Source organism: Galeopterus variegatus, unplaced genomic scaffold, assembly GCF_000696425.1.
Source record: "Galeopterus variegatus unplaced genomic scaffold, G_variegatus-3.0.2 Scaffold1514, whole genome shotgun sequence".
NCBI lineage: Eukaryota > Metazoa > Chordata > Mammalia > Dermoptera > Cynocephalidae > Galeopterus > Galeopterus variegatus.
This window is the reverse complement of record NW_007727625.1, coordinates 319,048-341,463: the sequence shown is the minus strand read 5'-3', so window position 1 is coordinate 341,463 and position 22,416 is coordinate 319,048. Positions and strand designations below refer to the sequence as shown.

Below are 22,416 nucleotides of genomic sequence, written 5' to 3'. Positions count from 1 at the left end.
GAAGTATTCTGTGGGTAATTGGTACCACCTGTCAACTCATCAAGAGTCAAGGAAAACCACCTGAAATCAATTGTTTTGTTTTTTAATTGACTGTTAATGTTGCTCCCATGTAGGATTTCATTTGAAAATCAGAAGTTCTTTTTTTTTTTTTTTCCTTTTTTGGTCTTTTTTCGTGTCCAGCAACGGATCGCAACCCTCAGTGTCGCGCCCGTACCGGACCGGGACCGGCAACGGGATCGCAAACCTCAGTGCCGCGCCCGCACCTCGCTCAGCCAGTGAGCGGCCGGTCTGTATGTGGGATCCGAACCCTCGGCGGGAGTGCCGCCGCGCTCCTAAGCGGCGCACTGTAGCAGTGCGCCACCGGGCCGGCCGAAAATCAGAAGTTTAAAAACGATTCCCCAATACTAGTTTCACTTCTGTAATTTCTTCTGTTTAAACTGCTATTGTATTTCATCTGTATTTATTCTTTCTTTAAAATTTCATATCCATTTAATTCAATTTTTAATCTTAAAAGTCTTACTCGTGGGCCGGCCCGGTGGCGCAATGGAGAGTGCGCTGCTTGGGAGTGCAGCGGCGCTCCCGCCGAGGGTTCAGATCCCATGTGGAGACCGGTTCCCGCTCACTGGCTGAGCGTGGTGAGGGCGCAACACCGAGGGTTGCGATCCCATTGCCGGTCCCCGGTACGGGCGCGACACCGAGGGTTGCGATCCCGTTACCGGTCAGTAAAAAAGACAAAAAGGAAGGAAAAAAAAAAAAAGTCTTACTCATAGTTCAGACTCTCATCACTTAATAAATATACTCTGCTAGAGTATGACAGTGGTATTCCTAAGAAATCTCATTAAAAAAGCAATGTTGGGCTGGCCAGTTAGCTCAGTTGGTTAGTGTGGTGCTGATAACACCAAGGTCCAGGGTTCCATCCCTGAATGAACCAGCCGCCAAAAATAAATAAATAAATAAAAACAATTGTTTCAATGAGGCAGGGGAAAGAAAGGTTGAGATTAGTTTCAGAAGTCACTTTCCTGCAGGGGAAACAATTTAAATATCTAATTAATTAGCTCTAAAACCTCAACTCTGCTGAGAAAATAAATCCAAACTGTTTTAGAAACAATAGCTTCAACTCTCAATTCAGCAAAGTAATAATTTAATATAAACTGTAAGTTTACACACAATATTCCAAGAACTGTCATCCAGAATGTAAAAACACTGCAAATTTAACAGCTTTCAAATACAAAATATCACATAAAACACAAAGGGGAAAATGACAAAAAATGCTAGTATTCTGCTAAAATAATCTGTTACTGTTGCTTACTTATTTGGCTGCAATCCTTTTCTTTTTAGTATCAGAAAAAGCCTGGGAACATAAGTTAGCCACTGAGCAAATTCTCCTACTAAATAATCTAGCAGAAGTCTAGGTGATTAAGGCATAGCATCAAGTATTATTTTTGGTAGCTAGCCTCTCCCCATCCCTGTAACAATCATTCTCTTCTCCATCCTGGCTTAGCATCTCATCTACTTTAATAACAGCTCCTCAAACGTCTCCTGGCCAGTTCCTAGTATAGTCCACGGCTTTTGCATAAGGCAAACCTTTGCATTTGTCACTGAGTTCTAACATTTAAAAATGTTTTAGTTCCAGGTTCCCATGAGTCCACTGTCCATTTCCCCCAATTCTCATTTTAAAAAAGTAAAATGTCCAAAGAACAGGCAGAGAAGAACGAGATTGTTCTACAGGGATAAAGTTAGAACTTTTCAAGACTCTAGGGTTATAGTTAATCAGACTCCACGTCCCTCCCCTCTAACCACTGAAAAAGAACTAAAATGTTGTGTAAGCAAGAACATATCTGATTGATTTTTAAGGGTGAAGAGAGCTCCTCCATTATATAAGCACAATAGGCCCATATAGAATACTACATGGCTTCAAACCATAGTAACAAATATGTTTTTTCTATTTGTAGTCATTTTATTTTTTCATAAATGCATTATTAGTCTCTTTAAATTTTAAATAATTAATCTATAACATGGTCAATTCACCCCTAGGTAATTAAGAGTTGACTGAATATATTTTCTGGAACAATTAAAAATGCACACTGAAAGGACTTGCTCAGCAGTCAGTCTTTAAGCACCCTTACAAAATCAGAATCAAAATAATCAATGAAATGTGGGTAAAGAAAAATCAAGCCCTGTAATGAAATTACAGAGGGATGAAAATATATTTGGGGGGGTGGGGGCTGGCAAATAAACTTTTAGTTAGTTTGTGTACCGGCTATTTAATACAGCTATGAACAGGAGAGTTTACCAGTTAAGGATAAAAAAAAAAAGGACAAAGTACTGAAGAAAACAAAGAGGTGAAGGAATTGTACTGATGAGCCATAATGGAAGCAGTAGGAGCAATGAAACTGGCAAGAGAAATAACCACTAGTACTACAGTAGGATGTCAATCCTATGACATACACTTGCCTCTCAACAGCATCACGAAGTTAGATTCTCTTCAAAAGATCTACAGAAAAGCAAAACAAGTTACAAAATATGTAGAAGCTGTTGTTGTCATTGTGGCTGCTTTCAAAGCAGAAAAGAATGTCAAAACACTTCTATAAAATTCAAATGTGTAAAGAAATAATAATGACATTTAAGCATTTTTGAAAAACAGAAACTCTCCAGATAACATGTAAAAATCTTAAAAGAATCCAGAAAAATAAGAATAACCTTAATAAGTAAATTCAGATTGCCCTAAAGATTCTAAATCCTATTCTACATCATGATTATGTCTCAATCAGACAGTGTGTTTCGTCAGCCATTCTTTTGTCAAAGGCCCAAGTAAAATATATAAATTTTAAGCCTATATGTCATTAAAAGTCAGTCAAATGAAAACCTTTACCAACAAATAGAAAAATTTTGTTGGCAGACAATCCAGACATCTAAAACTGTAATTAATTCATGATTTGAAGACATCCTCAACTGGGTTCTGAAATAGTGTGCAGTAATTAATTACTGTCAAAAAGGTAGCTTCAAACTGGCCAATTAGCTCAGTTGGTTAAAGCATGGTGCTGATAACCCCAGGTCTGGGGTTTGATCCCCATACCAGCCAGCAAAAAAAAAAAAAAAAAAAAAAAAAAAAAAAAAAAAAAAAAAAAAAAAAAAAAAAAAAAAAAAAAAAAAAAAAAAAAAAAAAAAAAAAAAAAAAAAAAAAAAAAAAAAAAAAAAAAAAAAAAAAAAAAGAAAGAAAGAAAGAAAGAAAAGGGGTTGGGGGGCAGCTTCAAATACTAGAAAATCCTGAGGGTCTTCAGGTATTAGAGTTCAAGGAAGTAACTGTGTATTTTTCCAAAAGAATATGGTGTCAAAGGATTTGTGCAACAAAGCATCAGAGCTAGACTCAACTGTACTAATAATGCTTCATCTTCTGGAGAATGTAAAGGAATTTTTCTGGAGGCAAAGGCAAACCCAACTTAAAGGAATATAAGTTAACAAGTGAAAGAGTAGAAAAATTATCTTGCTCTTGACTATTTTTCCTAAGGTTATTTACACAATTAAAAAAAGAAAATTTGCTGATAATTTGTGCTTTCTATGTTGTTCAAAAATGAAGAGGATCTTAAGTCCAGGAAACACTTTCTTTGTTTCACTGTACTCATTACACATGATTTAGGTCTTCATTGAGATGTTTCGTTATATAGTGTTAAGCTTTTACATGTTTTATGTGTAATCGAATCTTTTAATATGAATTATTAATTTTTGCAGAGGAAAAAAGTCTGTTTTCTGAAAGCTTTGTTAAACCAGAGAATGTCAGTCACAGCAATCTGTACTTCCCCGCTTAATCTTCCTTGGCGAGTTCTGTCCATGCCAGTGCTGTCTGGCTTCGGCAATCATAGCACCAAGAGCTCATAGTGCACACATTATCAGTAGCACCAACAGTCTTCAGTTCCTTCATCCTCACAAATAAGAGTTAAACTCTAACTAGGTCTGTAGCATTCTCTTTCTATAAGACTTCTCTATTATACCTGATAAACTATAAATTAGGGCTTTGAAAAACATTACAGGAAAACTAATTTTTATCAATAACTGAACCATACTTAAGGAAATACAAAGTGTTGAGCTAAGTTAGTCAAGGGTGAATCAACATTCTCTCTAGCCCCACCCCACTAGCCCAACTGGTTTAAAAAAATAATAATGCTATTATTCAGCTATTCAACGTGGCTGTGAATAAGAGTCTCAGTCAAGAGGAAAAACTGATCAACATATGTTTTTAGGCATGAAGAATACTAACTTAGAAAGCAGGTTTCCAGTCTCTCACTATTTTTACATAGGAAAAAATTGTATATATCCAAGAACTAAAAACGCGAAAAAGAACTTTGTGGGAAAAGAAACCCAGTGAACATGTATAATTCTGAGTGTTCTGGTTTATTTTCAAAATCTCTTCTATTTTGGGGAGGAAAATTTATAAAAACTTCCTTATATATAGAAATGGTTTCATAAATTTTTACTAACTAAAATAAAAAAATTACAAAAACTGCCACAACTATAAAAAGCAACCATAATTTGCTATAACAGTCAGAATAGCAAGGTAGATATTCTGTGGCTTACTATTTAGAAGAATTCAGAAAAATAAAATTAAAAATTATACTTAAGTTCTTTATTCAATCCCCCACCTCCACCCCATGATGATACAGACTGGAGTTTCCTTAGCATAAAATGGTCACAAGGTGAGAAGAAAAGGTCACAACTGGATATATATGTTGTTCTAACATCTATCCTATGTCTGCATTTTGAAAACGCAAAGGAAAAAATACTCTAGACAAAGCACCTGATCACAAAGTAAATCTGCCAGTGATGATGAATGTTTAATCTTGTTACATACCTGGACAGCAATTCTGGCCCTAAACAAAATTATCAATTAGAATTATCTTCAACCTTAGCCTTAAGTCCTTACCTTCTCTACCATATCCCCAAACATACCCTAAGAATCTATAATATTCACGAAAACATATAAATCTCCCATAGGTGCCAAAAATATTAGCCCCAAGGATATTTGCATTTTGACAGTTTCTAATACTTTTGTCTAATGGAATAAAAGCCATTTAGAATACGAAAAAAAGAACAGTAAGTACAGAATAAACAATGGAGAACATATCTGTGGTTCTACAGATATATTCCCAAGCAGGTTTAATATATAGGTAACTTATTTTCAAAACAATGTTTTACTGTCTTTAGAAAGAATCTATAAAAAGAATCAAGAATATGAAGTAAAGAAGGAAAAACTATTCCCCTTATATCAGTTCCAGCTAGGGGGCAGAGAGAGAACGGAGTCTCTCTTCAAAAGAAACTTTTCTTTGTTAAAGAATCATAGTGACGCCTTTGCCCTAATTCCTCTCAACTCCTTACCTTCTTCTAAACTATTCTCTACGACATGAAAACTCCAGCCTTTGCTTCCACCCCTCTTAGATGTTACTAAACCCATAGGAAGTATAAACCATAATTGGCTTAGTGGCAGAGCAAGAAAAAACTCAAAAAGGCCAATCTTTTTCCTGCTTCTAGTCCCATTCTGCAGTCAGTGATTTCACATGTGTACTCTGGAATCACAGAGACTTGAGCTGGAATCTTGGCTCCATTATTTACTAGATTATATAAATTTAGGAATATTTCTTAACTTCTGTGTGCTTCCTTCTATGTTCTCAACTATAAAATAGGGATAGTAACAGCTCCTGCTTTTCAAGATTAATGTGAGGAGAAAATGGAATCTTTAACAAAACATTTAGCACAGTATCTGGTACCTAGTAAATTCTCAATAAATGTTAATTACCCATTACATCCTGCTTAATTCCAACATTCGCCAGGCCCAGTTGCTTTTCCAATCAGTGGGATTTCAGTATTTTAACCAGCACTTTAAAAAAGAATTCACTACAATAAAAATATCAGAGTCCTGTAAGGGTAAATACCATTTCAAAAATTTTTTTTCAGATATACACCCACTCACCTCCACACACGTATATTCTTAACTTAGCCTCATGCAGCTTTTCTGTGATATCTTCCCTAAGTAACTTTCAACAGACAGCACATGTGTCTCTTCCTCAGGCCACAATAGTATTTTGAGCATTCTGTATAAAACTCTATAACATTTAATCATACTGTGCTTGTTTATATATGTCTCTCTCTCCCATTACATGTGTCTCTTCCTCAGGCCACAATAGTATTTTGAGCATTCTGTATAAAACTCTATAACACTTAATCATACTGTGCTTGTTTATATATGTCTCTCTCTCCCATTAGAATGGAAATTCCAAAGATACTGCCTTATATTATCTCTGTATTTCTGGTGCCTAAAACACACTGGAGGCTCAGTAAATATTTGCTGAATGAATGAGTAAATCATCAAAATCTAATAAGTATTAAAAACATACAAAAATATTTAACCACTTTCATTTTTATCTGATCAGGTTTTGTTATTGCACAGACATTTAAATGTAGCTATACGTTACACAAAATCCATAAAATTGCTTTTTCTTCCACAGTGTCTAATATACTTCCATCCATCTGAAAGTGATAAATAAATGTTTACTTAAGAAATTGACATGAGGCCTGGCCAGTTAGCTCACTTGGCAGAGCATGGTGCTGATAACACCAAGGTCAACAGTTTGGATCTCCATACCAGCCAGCCACCAAAAAGAAAAAAAAGTAAGAAAGAAACTGAAATGAGTAATGTGCAAAAATGATCTTTAAAAAGCAGAACATCGGGCCGGCCCGGTGGCGCACTGGATAGTGCGCCGCTTGGGAAGCGCGGCGGCGCTCCCGTCCGAGGGTTCGGATCCCACATACAGACCGGCTCCCGCTCACTGGCTGAGCGAGGCGCGGGAGCAACACCGAGGCTTGCAATCCCGTTGCCGGTCCCCGGTCCGGTACGGGGGCAACACTGAGGGTTGCGATCCGTTGCCGGACACGGAAAAAAGACAAAAGATAAAAAAAAAAAAAAAAAAGCAGAACATCAAGAGGCTTCTATTCAAGATGGCAGAATAGACGGTCCCCAGCATCACTCTCTCCCACAAATCAACCAATTTACAACTATAAAAAAGCAACAACAGCCAAGCTGGGGCCGCTAGAACTCAGGGGAAGAGGAGGAGAGACTTACAGAGTGCATGAAGGCAGGAGAAGCCACAATGAGAGAAAGAAAAAACCGCTTTGATCATTTTGTGCTGCTGCCGCTTTAGGCTGAAGCTGCAGAGCACTTGGAGCAGGAGCCCACAAAAGCTGCATCTGTGCCCTTCGGATGGAGTTGCTTGGAGGTGGCAGAGGAGAAGAGGGCCTTGGTGGCCTCCAGGCCAGCAAAACCACTAATTGGGTTCCCGTGGACCAAGGAGCCACAACAACTGAAAAAAAGGAGCCACTCAGAGGCCAGTGAGTCATTGCAAGGGACTGGCACATGGCTGGTCACATGGGAAGTGTCTGTGGGGGAGATGGGCCCACTTGGTGAACACTGAGGCACAGCAAGGACAGCTTATCTGCCTCCCAATCAGGGTAGGACCACTCAGAGGAGACTGGTCAGGAATATAGAATTGCATGGAGTGCAGTTTGTTGAAGACTCAGGCCCAGATCAGAGTTTCTACACAACCCAGGTGCACCAGGTCTCTGGAGAGCCAGAAGTACCTATAAAGTCAACCATTAAAAGCTGAGCTGCACAAAAAGCCTTCCCTAGGGAAGCAGCAGCAAAGCAGCAATTTAGCTAAACCACACAGCTCAAGAACTGGTCCTCACAGGAAGTTCTCCCATTTTAGAAGTAAGCAAAGGACAAAAAACTAGTTCCAGCCCAGGCAAACCAACCAGTGCCTTGGGGCCTGCCTGGGGTCCAGAGGTCTGGATCCGAGGACTGCCCCCCCACAACCAGGCATATCACCAGCGCCTCAGGGCCTGCCCGGGGACCCAAGGCATGGAGTCAGACACCAGACCCCTCTCCCACAACCAGGCACACTGCCAGTGCCAAGGAGTATGCCAAAAACATCACCTCCATGTGGGTGGCCCACCACAGCCACCACAATAATCACAGCTGCCGCAAAGGCAGCTAGATGCCCCAATCACCACACAGATTGTCCACCAGCCACTGGAGTGCATTAACACAAGGAGAGTCATCAGCAGAGACCAAAGAAAAGAAGAGGATCTCTCCACAAAGCCCATTCCAGAGTGACAAAAGAAGCATCTGCTCTATGATAATACTGGGGGACCTGAACACACCTCTCAGCATTGGACAGATCATCTAGGCAACAAATCAACAGAGCAACCGTTACTCTTTCAGAAGGAGAGAAGAAATCTAGGGTAATTAGAGGGGGAAGGGGGGAGTAACAGGGGAATGGGGAGAGATTGGACAAGGAGATTGTACAATTTGTAACAATACATATGCCAGTAATACTGATTTGATCAACATATTTCAATGTTGAACCCCAAAATATGTATAATCAATTATGATTCAATAAAAATTTTAAAAAATAATAAAAGTTTTAAAAAATTTAAAAAAAACACTGGGGAAAAAAATAAAAATAAATAAAAATAAAAAGCAGAACATCAAAGCATACACATGTGCTGCACAATTGACATTTTATTTAAGCAGACCTGCCACATTCATGCTTTTTTATAGGGGCAAAGTAAGTTAAAAGAAAGTTATTAGGCAGAAGAGGTTGCTTCCATATTACAAACTGTCCCATGGATCCCCTTACAGTACTGCAGGTACCATGAGAACACATCTAAATAACAATACTGGGCAGGTACTTGCTTGGAACACATCTAAATAACAATACTGGGCAGGTACTTGCTTGAGTACTTAATACAGGTACAGAGGAATAATAAAAACTTTAATACTTTGATTATTCATATATTATCACCATCATTCTCAATTCTATTAAATGTAAAAAAGTTATACAAATTCACCAACTCTGCTTTTATTCCATTACAAAAAGCAAAACACTGGAAATCAATAATTTTCACCATGCTTAGAGGTAACAAAGGTCAAAAGTTGACCGTCTATCAAATCAAAATTACTTGTAAAACTTGATTTTACATTTATCAAAAGAAAAAAAAAGAAAGGAAGAAATCCAAATAAGCATTTGCTCTAAAATGAGACACATTTTTAAGGTATGGGTTCCTTTACAGTGATCTTCTGTTATATTTGTTTTTAAATCATTAACAACTTAACTGAGAAACTGGCTGTTCCCAACTTTTTAAAGATTACATCTCTTGTGATATGGTAACCTATACACATGGAGGGAAGGGAAGGAGGGAGGGAGGGAGGGAGGGAGGTGAATGGTACTGCTACCTTAGGGCTCAGGCATTTTGCTTTCTTCCCCAGACTAATTAACATGAATGAAATTTTACCTACTCTGAACAAGTTAAGCACCTAAGGAAAGAGGTACTTCAAGCTGGCCAGGTAGCTCAGTTGGTTAGTGCAGCCTTATAACACCAAGGTCATGGGTTCGAATCCCCGTACTGGCCAGCTGCCTACCCCATCCCTCCCTTTAGCTATTTCAGAAAAGCTTACTTCATTTTGTCACTTCAAACATGTATTTTAGGTTATTATAAAACTCTATTTCAAAGTAATTGATTGGACTTGGACATTAAAGCCAAGTTTTAACAGTTCACATTGACTTACTAGAGAAAAAAAGAAAGAAGCTGTGATTTATAGACTTCAAAAACAAAACCAATGAAAGTAGCAACAATGAAAGTAGTAGTTGTTGCTAGTTATTAAAAATTCTTCCCTACGTCTGAAACAGTAATTTTAATGACCCTAGTAAGGGTTGCAACACTCACCAGTATGAATCTTCTCATGTCTCTGTAGCAGGTACTTCTGTATGAAACGCATGTCACATTGACTACATTGAAATGGTTTTTCGCCTTAAAATAATTTCACATCCATAAATTAGTTACTGGATAAAATGACAGTTTTCAGTTACTGTTTCTTAGGAAAGATAAATCTTAGAAACCCAAATTTTGGAAAATTCCAAAATATTCATACAAATTTTTGATATTATTCACTGATTTAACAGAACTTTATTTCTTCCCAAAATTTCCCCTAGGATTTAAAAATTCATATTCTCACAATCACACAAAATGAGATTAACTTTGATCTACATTTTTCAAGGGAAAAAAAAAGGAAATAAACAATTAAAAATAGAACATAAACCATGTGGTGAGAAAGACCTCTGCAGGTTACTTTGTGTGTCTTAAATATCTCTTCTCCCATTTTATCTGGAGGAAGGACACACCCATCCTCTTCTTCATGGTTAACCATCTCTTTATGCCCTTTCACCTATTTTCTTCAGAATTTTCTAAACATCCCTTTTTTAAAAAAAATCCTGTCTCAGGCCAGCCCGTGGCTCACTCGGTAGAGTATGGTGCTGATAACACCAAGGCCACAGGTTCAGATCCTATATAGGGATGGCCGGTTTGCTCACTGGCTGAGCGTGGTGCTGACAACACCAAGCCAAGGGTTGAGATCCCCTTACCGGTCATCTTTAAAAAAAAAAAAAAAATCCTGTCTCTTCCAACTATCCCTCTCTTCTGGAGCCTTTTCTTCTAAGGAAAGTATTCTTTTGTCTGCTCTAGGCTGATAAACCTTGTTTCAATCCCGAAACACTCCTATCTTAATACTTTCTCTCCTTCTCTTCCACCACAACACCTTAACAGTACTCTCCCCTAAGTCTCAAATTCTTCATCATCCACTTGTGGTTTAACCCCTATACTCTGCTTCCTGACAAGCTACTTGTGATGTCCTGGCTATTTATTCCAAAGATTTGTTTTCTCAGTTCTCTAACCCTCTCTATTCACTCTGGGGGTGGTGACACTGTTGAGCATGGCCTTCCTGGAATTCTCTCTTCTTTTGGCTTCTGAGACACTGTATTTTCCTAGTTCATCAAACCTCCCTTATTACTCTGTCATCCCCCACCTTCCAATTTATCTTACATGTCTAGTTTGTTTTCCCAAAAGTCTGTGATCAGTCTTTAGTTCTGTTTTCTATAACTTCATGGTCTTAGCTATTTTAATATTTGATTTCCAAATCCATATTTTAACCTCTGGCTATCTTGCACAAAAAAATGAATGTGGATAGGCTTTTAATAATACATTCTTTAATCATTTCTCTAGCTAAAAGAAGCACATTAAGCCAAATAAGTGTCCAACTAAGATTATTTTATTAATTTTACATATTTGTGTTAATTGTTTTCTCATTTAACCTTTTTCCTGGTTTCCTTCTGAGGTTCTGGCTTATGTAATCTCTGATTTGGAATGCCAGGTTAGCTCCAGTCTTAGGATAAATGACATTTACATGAAGATGAAAATAACAAAGATAATTTTAACGGACATAAGTCCATTTTAATTCAAGAAATACCTGTATGAATGAAGACATGTCTCTGTAAGTGATAGTTCGTTCTAAAGGCAGCATTGCAGTGCTCACAAACATGAGATTTAGGGGTTTTCAAACCAAGTGATCCATCCTCATTTATTGTAAGGATCTAGTTATAAAAAGAAGGCAAAAACAAAAGAAATAAGTTTTAAAAACATAATTAAATACTAATTTTTAAAAAAGATAACGCAAACCAGAAATTATAAAATATTTTTTCTTAATCCTGAAAAGGCTGTTAAATTATCATTAATTGTAGGAAAGTAAATGTGACTCAGAATGGGTAAAAGTCACTAATAAAACCTTGGAAGCTGGTTAAGTAAAATTTCACCATTCTGCCCAATCTCCTAAAATGCTAATGCCTAATGGAGTCCCTAAGTTTCTCTGCTAGGGTTAGCACAGCTATATTTTCAATTTCAAATTCTCATATATGCACGGAAAAAGGTCTTGTTCTAGACATAGCCTAAATATCAATCAGTATGGGACTGATTAAATAAATTATAGAAAAAGAATACAATTTATTTTGTGGTTGTAAAATAAAACAAGAAAGCTCCCTATATAGTCATATGGAAAGAGCGCCAGGATTTGCTAAGTAAAAAAAGAAAGGTTTATAACCCAGAGTATAATTTTGCTAATTTTTGTATACAAAAGAGTAGACATAGGAATATATATTTGTTTGTATATGCATAAAAACTACTTTAGAAGGATACACATAAAATGCATATAACCTTGGTTGTGACGGCTGGGGAACTGGGCAGGTAAGAGATAAAATAGGAGGGAGACTTTACATTGCATGCTTAACACAGTTTTTTGAATGATATAAGTGCTTATCTATTTCTTTCTTTCTTTTTTTTTTTTTTTTTAAAAAAGAGAAAACTAAATTTTCAAGCGATCAGGATAGAATCAGAAGTCTCTTTCAGTCCAGGATCTCTGTGGTTATTCTAGAACTACCAAACTATTGTTAAACATATTCCTAAAAATATTTGTCAGAAAAATAAATTAGAGGTGGGTATAGGGAAGGAAGATAGGAGACAAAGAAATTAACCACATCTTCCTGGGCTGCTTGAGACTGAGTATATTGTGAGCCTAGCCTGAATAATACCAGAGAGGAACTCAACTTGGGCCTTATGTATTCTAATTTACCAACAATTTGTTCAACATGTGACACTAAACTGCCTCTCATCAGACATTTGGTAGAGTGAAAATAATAAATGATCCCCTTTTTCATTATTGAGGAGAGAAAAAAGATGGCAGAATATGATATGAAGAACCAAAGAAAACTAGGAGATAAGATCAGGAGGAGCATGGCTGGTGAAGAAAGCAAAGTTGGAGGTGGGAGCATACAGAACAGTAGCTAAGAAACTGTATCCAACAGAGGGTAGACAAATGTGGTTAACATCTTAAGAAATACAAAAAACTGTGGAAACTGATTAGGGCCTACAAACACACAACCTATGACCTCTTCTCAAATCTAGAAAAGGGGAGTAGGTAAGAAAAAAAGGTTCTAATCTTTAAAATATTTTTTATTTTAAAATTAGGAAGACAGTTCAGCCTATACTATGCAAATCAATGGTAATTATGATGCAAATTATACAGGGCATTTGGGTTCTGGGCAAACTGCCAATGTGGTCAACAATGCTTCAAAGTCTATGCACCAAAGTCATGGATGAGAAACATTTGGCAGGAAAGTGGAAGTGAGTGTCACAGCTTCCTGAAGAGAGTCAGTGAGAATGGAAAGTTTCATCTCTGGCCAGTTTAAAATTTTTTCAACCCCTCCAAGTCACATAACAATATGCAAGTTAACACTGTGCAAAAAGAAATAACACAAAATCTCTTAAAATATAATTCAAAATATTTCTAACATAAAACAAAGAACAAAAAGATGTTAAATATCTTATATAAAACAGAACTAAAAACAAGATAGCCACCAGGGTTTTTTTCCACATATGTTGATAACAAATAAGAAGATCCAAGTGCCAAAAAAACACGGCAATTCAATAGCTTTCTGTGGCATAGCAACTGGAAGGAAGGGCTTTGTAAGGAACAAATCTGGCCCAAGTTGCTTAATGTGAAACGGATGTAATCCTGGACTGTACAAAGCTCTTTTATGAAGAGCTAAGGAGTTCCGGGTCATTGTTTTCTGGCACTGGAGGTAATGCTGCCTTTCATTGTGGATTCAAGCCTCAACTCAAGGTAGATTTTATGCATGAAACAGTTACCACTGCTTTGTGAATAAACACAAAAAATACAGCACATTTATAAGTTCAAAAACAGAATCATCAAATTCTTGGATATTTTATATTTGATTTTTTTTTCTTTTTTAGGCCAGAGTACTAAATATTTTTGCTTAAAGGACACAGAGTAAGATTCATCTTGCCTCAGACAAGCCAGTGGCTCTTCTAATATGTAATTTATTTTAAATAAATCTAACTGATTTGTCTGTTTTATTCACCACTATAACCCCCATACCCAAAATGGTGTATGGAACACAGTGGAGACTCTATACATGTCCTACTAACATAGCTGCCTGCTATTCATACCAAATATCTCTCACAGCTTACCATTTTATTGTTTAAAAAAAATTTGATAAAAGCAATACTTTTCAATTTTTCAGTATCAGATCACTGAGTAGTGCCATATATAGGTAGGTATGCAAAGAACAAAGCCCCATAATAGAATAAAAATAGCACATTAATGCAGGCAAAAGTTTCTCTCTTGGTACGCACACTATGCTGCTTTTCCTGTTCACACTATTTCAAGATCTTTTAGTAGACTGTGATCTACCAGTGAGGTGTGTTTGCCTTAGAGATCAGCAGTCTTACCTGCTACTGGTACCATAAAATACTTTTTGCTTTTCTTTTTTCCCCTCAACATACGAACACTGGAAGAATTTACAGTTTCAAAATTTAAATCCTAGGATGCCTGCTATAGCATCTTCACATGCTTTATCTTGCCTACTGTCACTGTTACTTCAGGAGAAATATGGTATATTATAAAGACCAGGCAAACAAACTTTACCAAGAGGAGAAATTAGTAATAATCTAAAAAATACTCAACACATTTGATTTTTAAAATATGTCTGATAAATTTAAAACAGAATTTTACAGGGAAAATATTTCAGTACCAAAAGGAACTCCTCAGTTAATTTACTTTCTTAATCCCATGGTTCGCTGTATATTTTTTGTTTTGAGACAAATATGCTCCCAACTAGCTACACACACACACACACACACACACACACACACACACAGACGTATATGATGAAGGTTATCTTAAATAATATACCTATTTTCATCAGGCAAACCTCTAAGCTCTGCCTATTCAATTCAGCGATTTTTCTTTCCTCAAGGATCACTGTAACTGAGTAACTGAAACCTAACACCCCTCAATGAGAAAGTTTTGTTCTCTTAAAAGGCAGAATGATTTTTCACATTCTATATATTTACTACAAAAATCCTTAAAGCATATTTTAAACTAATTATAGGTTTTATGATAAATTCCTAAGTCAATATATCAGTTCTCACTCCCCACTCCCAATTAGAAATGAAAAAATAGTGCAACTCAGAAGACACAACAAATTAAAGTCATCCAGAGCAAAAACCATCACGACACCTTGACCGCTGTAGTGACTGCTTATATCCCATCCTCACAATCACTTTCTTTCATGTTCAGGATTTTTATCATCTCTCAATACTAGATATTACTCATTACCAAATTTCATTTTTAAATGAAATTTTAAATTCATTTTGACAGCACCAGAATATGAAATGCACTGTATCATAACTGATAAACAACTGATATTCAGCAGAATGACACTGAGTTTTAGAAAAAGTTACTTCTTTCCTGAATATTGGGCAAAGAAATATGTGATATTTTCTAAAGGAAGATTGATACCACAATTTTTTTAAAGTTAGGGTTTAGTTCTGTGGAAAAAACCCATTTATCCAGAACACATAACTCTCTGGGAAAATCAGATAAATAAAATACTAATATATTATTTTGCCAATCTTCATTTTCTCATGAGTACTATTCCATAATTCCTGTTTTCATCCCACTTTGTGAGTTCATCTTCAAAGCAAATTCTTCCTAAATCAAGGTAACAAAGGTAACAAGTAGAAGAAAGCATGACAAATGTCGGGTACATCTATTTCTTTGCTCCTTTTAATTAAATTTTGCTCATTTTATATTGTTCCACTTTAAATCTTTCTGATACTAAAACCTCCAATCTTTTCTGGGAACAAATGTTTATAATAAATTGGTGTGAAAGGATTCTCTGTATAATTTATAATCTATTTGACATGCTCGTCCTTCCGAGTTCAACGTAACTTTGAATAATCAGTCTCTACTCAGACCACCTAAAGAGTAACCACCAATAAACCCAGTTTCTTTCTTCACCTGATAAGAGATCCGCATACATAATGGAAACTCAAATTATTTGCTGAATGACCAAAAAAGGAGATATACTTCAGAATAAAGAGAAGTAATTAAAAGTACACTACTCTGTCATTCAATTACAGTAAGTATGAAAAGACCTATAAAATGTACACAATACTGGATTAAGATAATATGTTATATTTTGTTTAAAAGGATACTTACATTAATGTTAATCCGACAATCCTCATAAAATCCTTCTTAGGTGGAAAACGTTATCTCCTAATTCATGTAAGTCAATAGCAAAGTCAGGTAGTAATACCTCATTTATCCAGAAACTTCTAGAATTAAGACTTGAGGTTCTCAAGCTTAAGTGCACAACATAATTACCTTTTGCTCTTTTAAAGTATATATAGAAACCCTCTGAAAATGAATTTCCAGGGATGGAGCCTGGGCATCTGTAACTGGAAAAAGTTCTATAGGTGACTAACGCAGAACCAGGAGGGACAATCACAGACATGAATGCAGTGACTTTCACAAACAGCTAGTAACTTTAAGCTATCTGTGGTCCTAATCCACAACAAATCAAAAATAAATTCAAAGGGGCAAAGGAAAGTTATTTTATGTGGCCACATAGATATAGCAATGTAAACATGAATAGCTTGTCATTAAGGAATGAGACAGTGAAGCAATTAGAAGCAGTCAAAAACACTTGAAGTCTAGCAGTCAGGAGTTTTCAGGAGGAGGAGGAAAAAAGCCCTAAAATCTCAGTCCTCCCAGAGGGCTTCACTACAATACATATGATTTTTTTAATGTTTACAACATCAGCCTCAAGATATTAAAAGCTGACTAATGTTGAAATGCACTATATTTAAAAAGAAAACAACACGTTAAAAATTTCCAACAAAGTAGTTAAAATAAATGAAACCCTCGTACCAGCCAGCCACAGGGGGAAAAAAAAAAAAACTCCAACATTTTAAGGAATAGTTGCCAATTTGATGAGTCAAAAATGACAGTTTGCTATTTTTATATTTTATAAAATTATTAATTTCTTACATAGAAAAGCAAATTCTCAATTCAGTGCTGCTAATCATGGCTGGCTGGTGCACTCACTGGCTGAGCGTGGTGCAGACCACACCGTGCTGAGGGTTGTGATCCCCTTACCAGTCAGAAAAAAAAAAAAAAAGAAATTTGACATTTAAATGAGGCAAGCACCTACTATGTAGTAAAATTTACTTTCACTTTCATAAAACAGCTGATTCCATGACAGTAGCAAATAACTTGACCTAGATATACTCCCTAGCTCAATTACCCTGTGTCTTCATCAGACAGGTTGCCAAGTGAATTTGGCAATTTTTAAGAATCAAACCTACCTTACAATGACTAGGCTTGGCCATATGACAAAGGTTCAGAATGCAATTATTGCTTAAAATCCATGGCAGCTAAAGATGGTATAACAATACAGTACTTCTCACCACAAAGTTTATTTTGAAGGGAACCCCATTTATATGGATGTTTATAAGCTATTATTTTTTCTAAAAATTTTAGTTATACTTCTTGTAGAGATCCCCAATCTAATGTGTCACAGTCGTGACACATACTCAAAATACTAATAATGGCCCAATTCAAGATTTGGAAAAGGTGTCAGGGGAGAATAGAGTCCTCCAAGCATAATAAATTATAATTCTTGGAGAAACTTAAAATTGTTTTTAAGGAATTTAAAACAACCAACACTTATTGGTTTATAAACATGAGATAAGTTTCTCTTTCTTTTCATAAAAAAGGGCAGAACAAGTTATTTTAATGAAAAATCTGAAGTGTGAATTTTAAATACACTCTTGAGAAAATATAAAATAACTCACTAGTTATGCCTCAAAGTTCTAAGACTCGACACAAAAAACACCTGGAGACAGCAAACTAGTGTTAAAAATAGTACACAACCATTCCCTGTCCATGTAACAATTTAAAATAGTTGTTTTTGTTATTCTCACACCCTTTTCTGCTGTATCTTATTTCTAGTCACTTCACCCTCTAAGGAATTTCCTACAAAGACTGCCCTAAAATGTTTTCTTATATACACCATATTTAGAATAGGCCTTTCATCTGGCCACATAAAATTTATATTTTATATGGTATATAAATATTTAGGTATATAAATATTTAAGTGATAGCATTAGAAATATAAAATAATACATTATAAATGAGTTTATCTCAAATTAGAAAATTAAAATACCTTAAACCCTATAAAAATTTGATCTATTATTTAGAAACACCTAGAACATAACACCAAATAAAGATTCCAAATAACACCCTACTAGAAGACATAATCTGGGTTTTAGTAAGAATTTCAGAAAGACATTACACTCAGTAATAGCACCAGTAACACATGTTAATGAAATATACCAGTAAAATATAGAACTTATATATAATACGTTGTTTTTAAAGACTTAAAATAGATTCCCCATCAATTAGCAATGAACCCAAAGTAACATAATCAATTGCTATCACAATTTTAGATATTATTTTTTCTCCTCAAAACCTGGTATTATTCTATACAAGAGGAACTTGATATATTGGTTAATATAAAAAACAAAAAAAGGTATTACATAAATCACTGAGAAAACATTAAGATCCCAAAAAAAGAAAGGGAAGGAAGGAGGGAAGGAAGGAAGGAAGGAGCATTTCATAAAACATGAAAAAAAAAACTCCGATGAAAATGAAAAATCCAAGTTTAGTATAACCAGCAACTAAAAAAATTCAAATTTTAACTATAAAGAGACTCCCATCTTAAACTATAAAAAAACCAAAGTCTGACACACCAGTCAAGGCCAGTGAAGGTACAGACACACCTTAGGTCCACTGCTGGTAGAAATGTAACTGGTACAACATTTCTGAAAGAAGTAACATTATCAAGAAACCTTTTTAAAAGTTCCTGCCCTTTGGTCCCCGGTCCGGTACGGGGGCAACACTGAGGGTTGCGATCCGTTGCCGGACACGGAAAAAGACAAAAAGACAAAAAAAAAAAAAAAAAGTTCCTGCCCTTTGATACAATAGTACACAAAGATAAAAACACAAATATTTTAAGTGCAGCATGATTTAAAATGGAGGCAAAAAGAATACTTTTCAACAACATAGAAATGACCAACACAGCAATCATTAAATTTAAAAAAGACAAAAAGAAAAAAAAAAAAAAAAAAGTTCCTGCCCTTTGATACAATAGTACACAAAGATAAAAACACAAATATTTTAAGTGCAGCATGATTTAAAATGGAGGCAAAAAGAATACTTTTCAACAACATAGAAATGACCAACACAGCAATCATTAAATTTAATAAGCATCTAATACAATGTTTATAAAAACCATTAATAACTTAAAGTGCAAAAACAGCATACATACACAAAGTGTTAAAAATCAGGAAATTAAATCTATGTATAGATTTAATAAATCTGAAAAAAGATGGAAAGGGAATATGGCAAAAAGTCAAAAATAGTTTTCTCTAAGAAATTTAACTGAGGGTAATTTTAGTCTCTATATTTTTCAAAATTTGCTATAGTAGGCATACTTACATATCCCAAAAGCAATGGTATGCTGGTGAATGTTTAACAACCAGTTAGGGAATCAAGTGTTGGGAAGCAATTGCTAATTTGCCATGGTGTAAATATACCCACCATGGCTAATTATAAGTGACCAATGGTTTTAGCAATTGGCTTGAATAATTCCTGAAAATTTAGCAATCCGCTCTTACAAACCAGTACAAGCTGGCTCCACCACACCACTGAGTCCAAAAGTGCGAAATATATAAATAATGATGATGATTATGATTTCAAACCACAAATACAAAAAAAGCAGCCGTCAAAAAAAAAAAAGATCATGTTATGATATGATCTTTTAAAAAAAGGCTTCTTCACTACATGAGGGAAGGAGGGAAAAAAAAGGTGAAAACTAACTATAAAGATGCAGATACACCGCAGAGTTCAGAGAATTCCCAGGAATACCAAAAATGCTACATATAGTCAACAATCACTGTACCACAGAGAAAAAAATAAAAAAGCAGGCAACTCCTAATAGTATTTACTGGGTCACTTCTTTATTGACTAATCAATTTGTTCACTCATAAAATATTTATTGAGGGTCTATTATCCTCCTATTCTAAGCTCCTGGGATACAGCTGTAAATAAAATGAAGTCCCTGCCTTCATGGAGCTTACATTCAATTACAGAACTCCACAACCTTTTCCTTATGAATAACTGGTACTGAATTTTCCTAAAACCTTAATATAAAACTAATATAAATGAGAAGAGGGCACTGTACTATCTGTAAGTTTTTAGAGAAAAGAGAGACATAGGAAAAGTAAAGTTTGCTTTTAGAAAAAAAAGGGACCTGGTGAAAGAGAAGTGGAAGAATTAGAAGCAATGGCCCACAATCTCCACACAGGCATGCTTCTCTTCCTCCCTCCTGGTGAAATGGGTACAACCTACCAATACTAAATTATGTGAGACTTTTACATCTGTCTTAAGGTCCAGCCAGGTTCCTGCCCATAAGATTAACCAATAGTTAATTAATTAATTAGCAACCACCACCTTAATATATTCTTACTTTTGCAGGAGAACGTTGTTTCCGCTTCTTCTTTTTCTGTAAGTCTACTGGCTCTCTGATTTGTTTTTTGTCTCTCATCAGTTGCTCAGATACATCAGTAAAAGTAATTTCCTGCTTTACACTTATCTGTTTAAAAAAAAAGCCGATTTTAGAAATGAATGAAAAGTCCATTGTATGTTTATCCTTTGCTAAACCTACAATATAGGTGCTCCCAGAACGATTATCTATGTGTGTGTGCCAACTAAATATAGTGCTATAGAATTCATTAATAGGCAATTGAGAAATAAGAATCAAGAGTACATAAATTGGGGGATAAACTAAGACTTTAAAAAACTACCTGGAAAAAAGCCAATATTTCTTGGGCTCTACAACAAACCTTTGCCAAATATGTGTGTTTATAGAACTGCATATAGGTTTTAGGTCACTAGTCTGTATAAGGCAGGATGCTAATTACATAATAAATAGAGAAATATTATAAGAAACATTAAAATTTCAACAATGTTATACCATCTTTAGATCTCAGTCCTCACAGAGTTGTTTGTTCTAAAAAAATACAGCAAGATTCAAAGATCATTAACGGTACTGTCAATTCTCATTAGATTTGATGACGCTCAGTCATCCACTCCTCACTGCTATGTTTTTAACCTATCCTTGAAATGAAAATACAAGAATCTAAAAACTAAGAACGTTCAATTCAACAGGCTATGAAATAGAGTAAAAATCCTTGAGAATAATCAGAGAATTATATTGTGATAATGGCGACCTTTTCAAAAAACATGGTGTAAAATATTATGAACATCTTACAGATTTATAGTGTAAAGTTGGAAGAAAGCTGTGTAGAAGGGCTTCACGGGGAAAATGCAACATAGGCCAGAGATTTCAGACTGACAAAATAAGGAGTGGAAGCATTCACAAATTCCTAAATGTACACAGTGTGTGAGAATCACAAATCAAGAATCCTGACACAAAAACATGACGTACATGATTATTTAGCTAATAATTCCATCAGGTTATAGAACAGTACAGTGACCACTCTTATGGCTTCTCTTCATATGATTTAGAACATAAAGTAGAATAAAATCACCACCAACAAAGCTTTGGAATACAGACATCTTACCACCTCTCAACTGACGTTCACTGAAATACAACTAACAACTCGGGCTGGGTATGAGACAAGGAGAAATAAGAGACTGTCTAAGCAGCTGTGGAATTGATCTGTCCTTTTGTGTAGGGGCACCAAAAAGTAGTTTGAACATTTCTGTCTGCTTAAATTGCAAAGAAACCAAGGAAATGTAGCATACAGCAATAAGAAACAGAGGAACTCTTTTCAGCAAAAGTGTCAAGTAGAGTGTAAGACAGATTCATAAATAAGCTTTGCAATTAATAGCTATTCACAAACTGAACAAGAGCATCTATGTGCAGACAGTAAAAAACAAAAAGAAAAAAATGATTAATACATATATCTGAACCTGTTAGGTATTTCTACATACAAGGAAAGTGATCATATTAATAATATCATTTTCAAATATAAGGCATACTTTTGATATTACAAAAGCACAAACCCAAACCTAAAAGTACGGGTGGATCAAAGCATAGTCAATGTCAATAGACACATAGCAAGTCAGATTTTTAGAATGCTCCAATAGGTTTATCACTCATAAATGAAACAAAGTAACCTCCTTTCTATATAACTAATAAGGTACTTTAAAATGAATGTTCCAGGGCCGGCCCGGTGGCGCACTGCTACAGTGCGCCGCTTGGGAAGTGCGGCGGTGCTCCCGCCGAGGGTTCAGATCCCACATACAGACCGGCCACTCACTGGCTGAGCGAGGAGTGGGGGCAGCACCGAGGGTTGTGATCCCATAGCCGGTCCTGGTCCGGTATGGGCGCGACACTGAGGGTTGCGATCCATTGCCGGTCATGAAAAAAAGACAAAAAGACAAAAAAAAAAGAATGTTCCAGACTAAGGTGCTTAGAAAAAATGTTGGTAGGGGCCGGCCCGGTGGCGCACTGCTACAGTGCACCGCTTGGGAGGTGCGGTGGTGCTCCCGCCGAGGGTTCAGATCCCACATACAGACCGGCCACT

The 22,416-nt window shown here is 35.9% G+C and overlaps 1 protein-coding gene across 2 annotated transcripts in view; it reads right to left on the bottom strand.

The window, feature by feature from the left end:
• Positions 1-22,416, bottom strand: part of ZNF148 (zinc finger protein 148) — a 124,556-nt gene that overhangs the window by 29,802 nt on the left and 72,338 nt on the right. For both annotated transcript variants that reach the window (XM_008577453.1, XM_008577454.1), the window contains 3 exons: positions 20,331-20,456; positions 11,351-11,474; positions 9,775-9,858 (listed from right to left, as the gene is read on the bottom strand). In XM_008577453.1, the coding sequence (XP_008575675.1) occupies positions 9,775-9,858; positions 11,351-11,474; positions 20,331-20,456 (334 nt within the window). The remainder of the gene's footprint in view (positions 1-9,774; positions 9,859-11,350; positions 11,475-20,330; positions 20,457-22,416) is intronic.